The sequence below is a fragment of the Carassius auratus genome, unplaced genomic scaffold, assembly GCF_003368295.1.
Source record: "Carassius auratus strain Wakin unplaced genomic scaffold, ASM336829v1 scaf_tig00216128, whole genome shotgun sequence".
NCBI lineage: Eukaryota > Metazoa > Chordata > Actinopteri > Cypriniformes > Cyprinidae > Carassius > Carassius auratus.
Window position 1 is genome coordinate 501028 of NW_020528425.1, and position 13899 is coordinate 514926.

At 44.4% G+C, this 13899-nt stretch overlaps 1 protein-coding gene across 3 annotated transcripts; it reads right to left on the reverse strand.

Moving 5' to 3' along the window:
- Positions 1–54: 54 nt before the first annotated feature.
- On the reverse strand, positions 55–12353 carry LOC113097184 (nuclear distribution protein nudE homolog 1-like). Of its 3 annotated transcripts, none has more exons than XM_026262402.1 (9): positions 12248–12353; positions 5435–5539; positions 5102–5255; positions 3058–3206; positions 2824–2960; positions 2450–2653; positions 2030–2115; positions 1775–1920; positions 55–1658 (listed from the first exon to the last, which is right to left on the reverse strand). In XM_026262402.1, exons 2-9 carry the CDS (start codon positions 5518–5520, stop codon positions 1610–1612), a joined length of 1011 nt encoding a protein of 336 aa, XP_026118187.1. In that variant the 5' UTR covers positions 5521–5539; positions 12248–12353; the 3' UTR covers positions 55–1609. The 3 variants fall into 3 exon arrangements, with proteins under 3 accessions (XP_026118187.1, XP_026118186.1, XP_026118188.1); XM_026262401.1 differs by having other exon boundaries at positions 12134–12346; XM_026262403.1 differs by lacking the exon at positions 12248–12353 and adding an exon at positions 5734–5886.
- Positions 12354–13899: the final 1546 nt, after the last annotated feature.

Here is a 13899-nt window from a genome sequence, read left to right on the forward strand (position 1 = left end):
CATAACCAAGAGTTGTACTATTTCTGGGAAGAAAAATAAAAGTCAAATAATCAGTCCTGTTAACTACACATTTATTGTGATGGTTTTGGATTAACCAACAATGAAATGGTTTTACAGACAGGATAAACTTAAGCATTGCCTTTGCTGATGAATGCATGGACACTGCAGATGTTGAGGTTCATTAATAACAAAGAAAACCCATAATGACAATAATTAGCAACTGTGCATGTCTTGTGCATACAGAGACAAATATTTGACAGAATTTTAACTATAATGACTTCTTGAGTGAGGTTATTGCTTAAATGAAGCCCTGAGATGGTGCGATCAAGTGTGATAAATTCTTCCATCAACAATCATACTCTATTTCTATCATTTTTCATTAGTACCTCTAGGAAAAAATGGATAATATAATGTATCAAGTCTTCCTTACATTTCTATTTTTAACATAAAAATATCTGTACCCTTCACTGAAGTATTCATATTGCTTGTTATTTAAATCTACACTTCAAAGAGAAATGTGAAAACTAAGCGATTCAACTCCAATCAGAATTCAATTTCTCCTCTTCATGGAATCCCTGACATATCAGAGATTTAATACATTGGGAAGAATAGCGAGAGAAGCTGCAACTCCCTTCGGGCTAGTAAGTTCCCCAATAGCCAAATTAACTTTGGAGCAAAGCTTATTATGGCCACAAAATTAAGGCACATTAAATTCATGTTCAGCGCATAATAGGACAGCAACTACTCTCCAGTACCGTAGCACTGTAATCTTTGAAAACAAAGATGGCACTGACTGTTCAAATGAGGAGTTCACTAGCAATCACTAGAAACAAAAAGGCCCCAGAGAGGATCATGCATAAACATTTTGGCTACTGTTGGTTACTTACGCCAGCCCCTACAAGGCAACGAAATGAACAACTTAAGCTAATAACATCTCACCAACCTCCTTAGAATTTTCAAATCGAAACACTGAAGACATGCCATTCAGTTAGTAACAAACTTAATATATATATATCATTAAAATGCTAGTTTCTAAAAAAAAATCTAATCAATCCAGTATTTCTAAATTAAAAATGAACCTGGTTTATACACCTTGCTCCAGTCCTGTAAACAAACAAGCATGTGCAGTTGACGTTTCATTGAACACAGATCAGTAGTTTAGTGCCAAATATAATGGTACTGCAGTAGTAAATCTGCCAGGCACCTGCAACAGTCTCCATATTTATGGCCCCAAAAAGAGCAAATAAAAATTACAGTGCGGATACATTTTAAAACTGCTATAAATCACCAGATATCTAAACACAACACAAACAAAAATAAAAAACAAACAGTGGGAATTTAAGAGATAGTACATCTGCAAAACACAATGCAAATCTCCAACAAAATAGTAAAACAACAGGTAGTAGTTTCAGTCCACAGACACAATAACAGGGTTGATATGAATGTGAAAGCAAGAGCCCTTCTGAGATAGTGGAAGACTTGGGGCATAAGATATGATTCAGCTCCAGAAAATAAACCATTTTCATATGAATGGTTTAGGCATACTTGTTTTCCCAATGATGTGAGAGCAAAAGACATGCTTGTGCATTGGTAGCGAATAGTACTTTATTCACAGCATTATCTTGGGTCCCGTTCCAAAGTCCAACCGTTTCACCATCCTGCAACACGAAACAGAAAGTTTTGAGAAGAATTCTTATGAACAAGTCAGATATAATACAATCTACATCATTTTGGTCAATTACGGAGATGTACTCAAATTAATACCGAGACTAACCCTTTATCATACAAGCCATTTGTGTTGGATGGGATTTCTGGGGCTTCCCGTGAAATGCTCGGTGTGCCCTGGCTTATCGCTGCACGGCTGGGTGTTTTGTCATGGATGTGTAACTCTCTGCATGATGCCAGCTTTGATTCAAGGTTCTGAAAAGGGAACAAAGGGACATAGAACATGATTATCAAAACGACAGACCAACCTCAATTGAAAGAGTGTGTATTTTTTGGTAATATCCACAGTTACAGCTGGACTCACCCCAACTTTCCTCAACAGTTCTCCAACAATGTTAAGGGCAGATATCCTTGCAGATGTGGTGAGAGGAGTTCCAGTCAGACCTTCAACTGGACATGACAGAAAAAATACGTTAATAAATCAAAAATGTGTCAGAAATATAAAGCTGGAAGACGAGGGAGATGCTCCTTTCGCTCTCCTTCCTTCAAATTTGGTTTTTCTCCCCATTCTTTACCAATCCTTCCCTTCACGTAGTTGACTCAAAATTCTTTCATGCAAAATACAATGTTCTGCATGAAAGTAAACTATTTAGTATCATTAAACTGCAATAAATCAAGTATAATGCACAGTGTGCATTATACATGATGGGGAAACTGAGTCACTTCATTGGATACGGTCCTTGGGCCAGTTCGGCAGCCCTTACAGGAATTAGTAAGTGCTCACTTCTGCTGTAGGAAGAGGAGGGGGTGTTGAAAGCGGTCCCTGAGCCTGGAGGTCTGGAGGGTGTGGCGTGGAGAGATGGGAGCTTGGAGGTAACAACAGACGAGGGTCTTGCAGGTGTGGCCTCTGGCTTCTCTACATCTTTAGGAAGGCTGATTGATGGTTTGCGCTCCTGTTTCTGCTGAACAGCCAGTTCCTGTCTTAGATCTGCCCCGAAAAGAAAGAAGGCCGCAAACACAATCAGCAAACAAACACTGATAAAACATCTGAGACTGGCAAATCAGATGATTCTTCTGCCGATTATCAACAAAAATGGAGGTTTGTGAGTTAGATACGAGTGAATGGTGTATATGCAAAGAAGTTTCCCTTGAGTTTACCTCTGGCTTCGTCTTTTAATCTCTGTACTGACTCTAGAAGATTCTCTTTTTCATCAAGCTCACTCTCAAGGAAGGCATTTCTCTCTATAACATGATTCATTCTCTGCTCAAAGTCCTCAAGTGACATTATAGTCGCCCTATAAGAACATGACAGACAGGTATTAGTAATAAATTGTTAAAGTTGTAAATATCTAAATGTATGAGATGTATTCCTGGCAAAAGCACGAAACGCACCTCTTAGCTCTTTCCAGGTCATCGTTGGCTTGCTCTAACTCCCGGATATATTTGTGCAGTTGGTCTTTGATGGCTGTGGTCTCTGCCAGGTCTCCTTCTAGAGTCGAGATCTGCCGGATTGCATCGGAGTGTTGTGTTTCATACTTCTCCTGTTAGCAAACAAGACAGAGGACCACACAAATAAAGGTAAAACAGACATTTGATGAGATTAAGAAAAACACTTGTGGAGAAACTACACTTAAACTTACACTTTCTTTATTCCTAGTATTGTACTTATTATTAATGTTGAAAATTTTTGCTGCTTAATATTTTTGTGAGATCTGTGATCATTTTTTTTAAATCTTTGAAATAGACAAGAACAAAGACAAGAAAAAGCATTTATTTGAAATAGAAATTGTTTGTAGCATTATAAATATCCTTGATAATAATAAATATATATATATATATATTACAATTCTGATTGCATCACATTTGTCTCATTAACAATTATTTTGTTTTCAAGCGTAAACATAAACAAGCAACACAGGCTGCTTATTTGTCACCTATGGTAATAATTTAGTATCAATACCAAGGTATTAGATTCCGATTCCGGTATTGTACCAAAGCCAAAGCTGACACTATGAGATGATGCATTTAAATGTACATTGACTTAGGTCTCTTTTAAAATTAATCCCACAACATGGCTTTGCAACCATGTTTTGCCACAAATGCCAAGTAAAAACATTTTTTGAGCCTCCATGCCCTCCAGGCACTGATGCAAAAATACGCATCAGCTGATTTCCTCATCCAGAATTGGATCCTTGTTGTTTGTCTGTGAATGTGTGATTGTGTTCTCCGTAAGCACTGAAAAAACCAGACAGAGACATTCGGGATGTACACATTCAGCCAAAGAACATTCAAATGGCTTTTATCTGTGGTTATATGCTTAAGTGTGAACGTCAGTTATAGATTAAATTCTTATTCAAATATTAGATAAAACCCCATTAATGTGCTTTATGAGACAGCGGTGTCACAGTTATTCAGAATACAGCCTGTTATTATTATGTTGTGCGCATATGGTTTGAGCTAATAGAATATAATAATATAAATTGATGTATTAGAAAAATAAGCACAATATGCATTTTTTTCATGTAATATTTTGCTGAGCCATCTTTTGCAGCAATGACAGCTATATGAGGTTTGCAAACTGTTCCGGTGTGATTTGGGCATGTTTTCATTTAAATCGACCCATAGTCTTTTTAGTTAAAGAGGTTAGTGATGAAATATTGTGTACTTCAGTTATCTTTAGTGAGAGCCACTTACATTGTGACTGTGCCCTTGACTGTAATGTATTTTCAATCAACTGTGGTCATCTGCATTTTTGTTTACAACAGTATGACCTTCAATGGATCATATAATTGAACCTTCGCAAAAACCTGTCCCCCTTAGTAACTGTTGTTATGTCCAACAAGTCATGGCATTCTCATGCCACACATCCTGTTTTCCTGCAATTAAATATACATTGCGGAATCTAAAAAGGAAACTGACAACACGCCAACAGATAAGACAGAGCAGGTTACTTCAGGTTTGAAACAAAGTTTTAGCTTTCAAATTGTCATTTAAGAAATTCTAACAATAAAAGCAGTCTTGTGGCTCTTCAATGCGTCATTACAAATCGCTGTAGCGTCTCAGTTCAAGCGGCATTTGAAACGATCATCTCTTCCTCAATAGTTATAGCATGAAATAAACATGAATGAACATCATTTCAACTTGTTTCAACTGCGGAAAGATACACACCATTTTTCAAGTTCAAGTCCACCAATGTTGATCAACTCTCCTAACTAGTTTGTTTGTGGGACAAAAATTGCAGATTTGGTGTTATTATTGGTCAGATCATCTGTCAATCAAACTCCCAGCGAAGGATCAACTAGCACCTGAGGTCAGCATTGGGTCAATGCATCATAAACTCTACATGTATCAGAAAAATCTAGTACACTGGCGAGCCACCCAAGCGACTGCCCATAAATCAGTTTATTAACCATGTGTCTATGATGCACCACAGTACCTTGTAACTTTCTAGCTCCATGCGGAGTCTGTTGCTGGTCGAGAGAAGCTCACGATAACGGGCATCGCACTGCTTCAGCTCGGTCTCCAGCTCTGCCTCATAGTCTCGACTCATCTGCTGAAACTCCTGCAGCTCCTCCTGCGCCTCCTCAGCCCTGAACAAGCAATTACAATGTTACAATGGCTGAACATAGGCTGTAAAGGAAGATCTTATACTTCGATTTATCCCAAGTGTTCAAAAACAAACATGGGCTCTGCAAACTGCCTTACTTAGATTCATTTATGTCAAATCTAGATCAAATGTCATAATGACTGAAAATCAACACTGAAGTACCTTTGCTGGTATTTGGCAGCCTGCTCCTTCCAGAAGTCCCTCTCTTGTTCAACAGACGCAAATGTCGCAGGCTCAGAGTCATTCATTGCTGTTCTGTCAGGTTTACTGGCAAAATAATGGCCATCAATATATTACAAAATGTAGTGAATAAAAATTTATTGATTGCATATGATATAACATTCAAACACAGTATAAAAACATATATTGTTTAGAGTAACGCATTTATCAAATCTATTGTTGTGTATGTATTGTATGTGGTCAGTCAGAAGCATTCATATTGATGATGAAGATGATAATACCTGATCAAAATCTTATTAGACTATTCTGTTACTGAAAATGTTTCTTCTTGAAGGGTGCTCAACTTTTTGTAATAGCAGGGTTAAAAACAAAAGAGGAAGGGCGTGTCTTTTGATGATTTTGAAAACCTAAAAATGTTGCCTCTGGCCTACAACTCACTATTAAACTACAATTTTAACAGTAACAATATGTCAGTATTTAAGAACTGTGTGACTTAATAGACTCTCTGAAGACTTCTGAAGGATTTACTAGCTAAACTAAACTAGACTAATACCAAACTGAATTCTCTAAACTGCAATAAAGCGGTGTTTTATGCTTCGGATAAAATACGCAATAAGTCCAGATATAGTACACGTTTTTAGAACACATACACTATCTATCACCATCATATTTAAAGACTTCAGTCTTAAATTAGCTAGGTTAACGTTAGCTAGCTAACAACAAACCGGACACTTAAACTTCTCAACAGTCGGCGGATTTATGCTTCGACTGAAACCACTTTAATAACGAATGAATAAGAAGTTGAGATGTAACTTCGATTGGTTTATATTTAAATAACGATATGATTGACAGCTTGTCGCGCGGCGCATTTTAGAGAACTAGCACATCTCACAACTCAACCGAACTGACAAAACGTCCCCGGTTACTCACGTAACCTTAGTTCCCTGAGAGGAGGGAACGAGACATTACGTATGGGGAAATCCATTTCCTCGAAATTATGAAGTCTGATTGAATAACTCTTTTGCTTGCAAATAGCCAATGGCGCCCTCGCCCTCACCTGATTGGCTGACAGCCATCAATATAGGTGACGGTGGGCGCCAAAACCCTCAGAATCTTCCACTGAACGAGAGTAATGAGGCTGGAAGGTTTTTCCACACGGCAGGTTACGTAATGTCTCGTTCCCTCCTCTCAGGGAACTAAGGTTACGTGAGTAACCGGGGACGTTCCCTTATCGAGTCGGTCTCTCGACATTACGTATGGGGAACAATAAAACCCCCGCCGTGTGGGAAATACTGTCCGGCCCAGCTCGCATCGAGCCACAGAAGAGCATAAGCACTAGCTCTTACAGCGCGTTAGCGCTAGGTCGGGTACCGGACCTGGTTGAAACACCTCTTGGCACAGAGCCAAATCAGCTCTTACACCATCGTAATCCAGTGCACCCAGATAAGCAACACTGGTGTGATATGGGGAAAATGCAGCAATATGTTGGTGCTTGGGAATACACTGCCGGCTTATAATGCGGGCATAATAAAGGGACCACATTAGATAGTGAATGAATACCTCAACCGCAGCTATTACAACAATAACTGACGCTGACCTGGTAGAAAGAACCACGGCTAGTGCACGCGCTAGGTAGGGCGTGCCCATAGCTTAGTCCAAAGACTGCTCAACTCCCTCCTCCTGCACTGACAGCACATGTGATGCGAACGAGGGAATGTCCAGATTATAGAATCTCGCAAACGTGTTGCGAGACGACCAGCCCGCTGCGAAACAAATGTCCTGAATAGACATACCTTTCGCCCAACCCCATGACGACGCCAAACTCCTTGTGGAGTGGGCGTGCACCCCGATTGGGCAGGCGGTTCCCCGGGAAGCATAAGCTAGTCGCACAGCCTCCACTATCCAGTGTGATAGCCTCTGCTTCGACAGCGCGCTGCCCTTCTTGGCACCCGCGTAGCAGACGAAAAGCTGCTCTGAAGTTCGAAACTGGCTAGTTCCGTTCACATATGCACGCAGGGCACGCACGGGGCACAAAGCGCACTTCTGAGACACTGAATTACTGTCCTCCTCGGGGCAAAATGCTTGAATTGTAATTATCTGAGCTCTGAACGGCGTTGAGAGCACTTTAGGCGAATAACCGCGTTTGGGTAAAAGTCTGACCATACAATCGTCCGGTCCAAACTGCATACACGCGCTGTTCACTGACAGGGCATGCAAGTCTCCCACTCGTTTCCCGCAAGCTAGCGCGAGCAGTAGCGCCGTCTTAAATGAGAGCACTTTAAGGTCGCTTAACTCGGCTGGTTCAAAAGGTGGGTTGGACAGCGCACTAAGCACTAATGACAGGTCCCAGACCGGCATCTGACGAAGGCGGGGTGGATTAAGCCGCCTAGCTCCCCGAAGAAAGCTCGTTATCAGGGGGTGCCTCCCCACTGAATGGCCGTCTAGCAAGTCACGAAAAACGGCGATAGCGGCCACGTAGACTTTCACTGTAGATGGGGTACTGCCAGCATCCAGACGTTCCTGTAGGAAGGTCAGAATAATGGAGATATCGCAACTCCTGGGGTCCTCATTTTTGTCAACACACCAGTTAGCAAATACTTTCCACTTCAGAGTGTATAAACGCCTCGTCGAAGGGGCTCTAGCCTCTGCTATTGTCTGCAGCACTCGCTGATATACTCCACGCTGATCTGCCACACATGCAGATCCCAAAGCTCTGGGTTGGGGTGCCATATGGTGCCCCTCGCCTGGGATAAGAGGTCCCTTCTCGGCGGGATCCGCCACGGGGGAAGCCGCGACATGTTCACCAGTTCCGGGAACCACGGCTGGTTGGGCCATTTGGGTGCTACCAGGATCAACGCACATCTCTCCTCCCTGATCTTCTGCAGCACCAGCGGCATTAACTTGACTGGGGGAAAACCATACTTCCGTCCCTTTGGCCAGCGGCTCGACAGCGCGTCTCCCCCCAGGGGGGATGCTGTCAGCGAGAAGTACAGAGGGCAGTGGGCGTTCTCTTGCGACGCAAAGAGGTCGATCTCCGCTTTGCCAAACAGATTCCAGATCATATTTATCGTTTGCGGATGGAGCCTCCATTCTCCGTGTACAATGCCGTCCCTGGACAGCATGTCCGCGCCGCAATTCAAGCTGCCCGGTACGTGCACTGCTCGAATCGACAGAAGTACCCTGTCCGTCCATAACAGCAGCTGTCTCGCTAATCCCTGCAGGGATCGCGAACGCAAACCTCCCTGGCGATTGATGTACGCCACCACCGCCGTGTTGTCCGTTCTGATGAGAACATGACGGTGTTTCACAAACGGAAGGAAACTCTGCAGCGCTAGATGAACCGCTTCCATCTCCAAGCAGTTTATATGCCAGCGCGTCTGGTCCCCTGTCCACGTACCGAATGCTGGTCTGCCATCGCATAGGGCTCCCCAGCCTGATAGTGAAGCATCCGTAGTGACCACTACACGTCTGACCACTCTGCCCATAGCAGCACCCTGCTCGAATATGGTCGTGCCGAACCAAGGCGCCAGAGTCTCGAGACATGAACGCGTTATGATAAGGCGTTCCGTTCCCGCTCTCCACGCCCGCGGCTTCACTCGGCTCTGTAACCAGTGTTGAAGCGGTCTCATGTGTAACAAGCCCAGTCTGCAGACGGAGGCTGCGGCCGCCATCAGACCGAGCAACCTCTGAAACGTTCTTAAGGGGATAGCGCTGCCTTGAACGAAGAGGGCTAGTGTATTTTGAATCGACTGGATTCTCGGCTCTGACAGCTTCGCGGTCATAGAGCGCGAGTCCAGTATCATACCCAGGAATGTGATATATTGGCGCGGCTGCAGTGTGCTCTTCTGAATGTTCACAGACAGCCCCAAACCTGTCAGATGGGCGAGGAGTCTGTGTTTGTGTTCCTCGAGAGCGCTTCTCGACCGTGCGATGACTAACCAGTCGTCGAGATAATTCAGTATGCGCATTCCACTGAGCTTCAGGGGAGCGAGCGCTGTATTCATGCATATTGTAAATACACGGGGAGCCAAAGCGAGCCCAAACGGCAACACTTTGAACTGGTACGCCACACCCTCGAATGCAAAACGCAGGAAGCGCCTGTGATGTGGGGCTATCTGGATGTGGAAGTAAGCATCCTTTAGATCCACTGCAATGAAGTAATCGTCGGGCTGAATGTGCGCGAGGATCTGCTTCACAGTTATCATCTTGAACGTGCGTTTCGCGAGCGCTTTGTTCAGTAATCTCAGGTCTAAGATGGGGCGCATACCTCCGTCCTTTTTCGGAACTAGAAAATAACGGCTGTAGAAACCGGAATTTCTCCGTTCCATGGGCACTATCTCTACTGCTTGTTTGGCCAGGAGAGAGGATATTTCTGCTCGTAGCAGCGGGGCGCTCTGTTCTGACACTTCTGTCATAATCACACCGCCGAAGAGGGGTGGTCTGCGAGCGAACTGGAGCGTATAGCCGCGTTTTATCGTGTTGATCACCCAATAAGATGCCGCGGGGAGCGTCGCCCACGCGCTGAGATGACTCAATACGGAGGGTATTAATGCATGCTGCGGCGGGGCGTGCGCGCCAGCCACTGGGGAAGCGTTGACCGCTATATGAGTGGCAGGTGACTCGTTCGCGGCTTCTTGCACGGGAACATACATAGTCACCTCCTCGAGTTTCCCCGAGCTTCCGCTTTGCGAAGCGTCTCTCGGAGGAGAGGCTTCGCTTATGTAGCGGGTAATAGTAGAGGGAGGAAGAAAGCTCTTTTGCTGAGGCATGTAATGCATGTTTATTGAAACAGAACATAGCGGTTTCATTCTCACAACATTCACATCTTTGACGAACTCTGGGCGGGAACGCGCCCTTTTCGCCGCGGGTCCGACGAACACGTCCCGCGCTCTCTTCCCCCTGGCACGAGCATCAGGAACGCTGCTCCTTCTTGCCAGCCGGGCGCCCTTGGCTGCTAGAGGCCGGTTTCGGACCAAAACGGGGCTTCCTGGGCTGCCTCTGGCGGAATGGTGGCTCTGGCTCACGACGCTCTGCTGCGCTCGGGAACGCGCGCCTGGTATTTCCCGCTTGTCGCTGTGCCGAAGAAGATCTGGACCTCGCTGCAGGGGGGGCTTGAGACCGTTTCGGCAAAAGATGAGGCATCATCTTAGATTGCTTGACGGTCTCGGCGTATTTCTCCGACAGAGATTCCACCGCGACACCGAAAAGACCGGTGGGGCTCACCGGTGCATCCAGGAACTGCCTCTTTTCGGCATCGCGCATGCCGGACAGCGTCAGCCACAGATGGCGATGCAGGACCACAAGGCTGCTCATATTGCGGCCGATTCCCTGCGCTATCTTTTTTGACGCCGCGAGAGCGAGATCCGCCGCCGTGCGCAGCTTCCTGAGCGACTCTGGGTCCGGGCTTCCCTCATCCAGGGACCCAAGGAGCCGAGTTTGGAAGACCTGCAGGATTGCCATCGTGTGGAGGGCAGATGCTGCATGTCCAGCAGATATGTACGCCTTCTCAGCGATGTGAGCAGTAGCTCGACATGGCTTAGAAGGCAAAGAGGCGGTTTTCCAGCCGGGAGAAGACGCGAGATGGGCCGCGATAGCATCCTCAACGGGAGGCGGTCGCGCGTATCCCAATTTCTCCGCCCCTTCCACCGTCGTCAGCAGCTGGGTCCCCTGTGCATGGGCTCGGGCTGAGTAAGGGGAGCGCCATGACCGGGTGAGTTCCTCGTGGACCTCAGAGAAAAAAGGCGCGGGTCTCTGCGGGGCTTCAGCCTGGCGGCCCGCGCCGAGGAAAGAACCGTCCATCCATCTCTTAGACGGCAGCTCCTTGGGGGCTGTCCACTCCAATTCCATATCTGCCACCGCCTCTGTGAGGATCGCCATAAGCTCGGCATCCAGCGAGGCGGGGGCGGCTTCAGACGGGGCCTCGGACCACGCTCCCGGGTCTGAGGCATTAGTAGACATGGCGTCGTCCTCGTCATATCCAAACGAGACCATTTCCCGCGCTTCTAGTGGAGGGCGGGAACTGGCCTCAGAGTATGAGAGGGGATCTTCCACGTGAGGGTGGCGTGGGCGTTGGGCCGACGCCAGTACCTCGACAGAATCCGTCGACGGAGCTCTCTGCAGTCTCCCGGTTCGCGGCTCGACGGCGGCGGACGGGGGAGAGGCAGGAGATACAGGGCCACCGTTACGGGTAACGGCCAGCCTTGCACGAAGGATCTTGATGGGAAGCTCCTCACAGGCACGACATCCGGATCCTTCGAATGCCGCCTCTGCGTGAGCCCGACCCAGGCACAGCACACACTGCTCGTGTGCGTCCGGGAAATCAATGGGCCCACCACACATGCGGCAAAGAGACATTTTAAAAGTAAAATCACCGGAACGCGAGAGGGGATAATTTTCCACAATTTTCCGCTCTGTATGCGTGAATCCACGGCGAAACCAGACTCAAGTGAAGAAAAAAGATTCTGAGGGTTTTGGCGCCCACCGTCACCTATATTGATGGCTGTCAGCCAATCAGGTGAGGGCGAGGGCGCCATTGGCTATTTGCAAGCAAAAGAGTTATTCAATCAGACTTCATAATTTCGAGGAAATGGATTTCCCCATACGTAATGTCGAGAGACCGACTCGATAAGGGAACCCCCACTAAGTTATCCTCAAGAGACATCACGCTAGCTAGCACCTTACCTTCGGCTAATGCTCAAAGTGGCTTTCTTGCAAATATTTATTTAGTTCCTGTTAGAGATATGTCGAACTAAATAGTATGATTACGATTCTGATAATAAAATAACAACACTATACCAACTATTTTCTGGAACGTTACACTCCTGACAATGGGACTCTTCCGACTGTTGTGTAAAAACTCTCAGCTCGTGGTTTGTTTCATGCCTGCTTCTGATTGGCCGATTTTTAATGATGCCATTATTTTGCTAGCCTTCGGTTGGTTGTTTGGATACGTTTGTTTCAAGCGATCCTCCTTTATCTACCCCGGACACTAGAAGGCGCTGAAATTACTTCTCAACACCTCTAAAATATTAAAATATGAATTATTCACTTTAGAGATTAAAAGTTTCGTTGTATAGTTTTTTTTTAAACTGCTTTTACGTCATAGCGTGATATACGTCATGACGATGTACGTTAAATTCCTCCCATAACGTGGTAGGGCAGAGGTTATAAGCATATATTACTTTTACTGTCTATGGTAATAACCCCTGTCACGTTATGGAAGGAATAACTCTTATACGCGCTCGAATACATTTCTAGATTCAGCATTTTTCCAGTTACATTTTTTTAAATAATAATGTTTAATGTAATTACAGACATGATTCAGCTTCATTATTTTGAAAATAATTGTATTACATTGAACAATACTAATTTAAACCTGCAGAATGCATCTAAATATAAAGTTTAAAATAAATACCGAAAATAATAAATAAAATAAAAAAGTAACGAATCAATTGGTTTTATCAAGTATTGTATTCGTTTTGATTGAGTAATTGTTGCTCTAGTCCTAAATGTGTTTTTAATGTCCGAGTTATAATTATAACGTTTGAAAAAAAATTATGTTTGTTGACAAAACTGTCCTACAATTATGAACATTTTTATTAACTTAGATTTGAACACGTTTTATTAATAAATTTGCTGCTGTTCCGAAAATCTTTCAGAACACCCAAATTCTCGGTTGCTCTTACACTGCAGTTCACTGAGTCGATTGGAGACCGAGTCATTCTAATTCTTGAACGAATCGTTTTGTGCATGACATGTTAATAGATGAAATGAGGAGAACAGAAAAAAAACGATTCGTTCATCAATCAGGCGTACTTAATACTACCGCTTCCTAAAATAAAGCGAGAACATAAAAGCATATCTTTTCTGGGCAAATGTATAAGGCAGCAACACTTAGGTGCAAACTGTCACAATGAACACACTCATCAGTAGGTTATAACCATATATTCATTGATTACATAATTCATGCAATCATTATCAATAATGATATAATGGTAGACAAGCACAGTGCTTCATATTTTCAGTCTAAATGTATTTCTCTCACACATAGAGCTGACCTAAATATTTATGCTTTTTTTCAGTATTCTGCATATCTCTGCTATTCAGTTTGGGCTGAATTAATTCTGACCTCTGATGACATCAGCGGTGAGCATTTAAAGCCATTTTAATCCAGTTGTAGGGATTTACCAGGACAAAAAAAAACAACAAAAAAAAACACTTATAACAGGAGACATATCTATAGACTGTACAAAAAAAAAAATCTATTTTCAAGAGGATGAAAGAAACATTATATAAATAAAACAAACATTCAGTTCAAAGAGTTCCTATGAAATGGTAACACAGGACTGTGTACGAATTCCTTGCTCAGGTAGCAGAGGTCTGCCATGGCTCATTTGGGTCATTGCTGTATGGACCATCTTCTGCTTGATGACAGGCACCCAGACAAG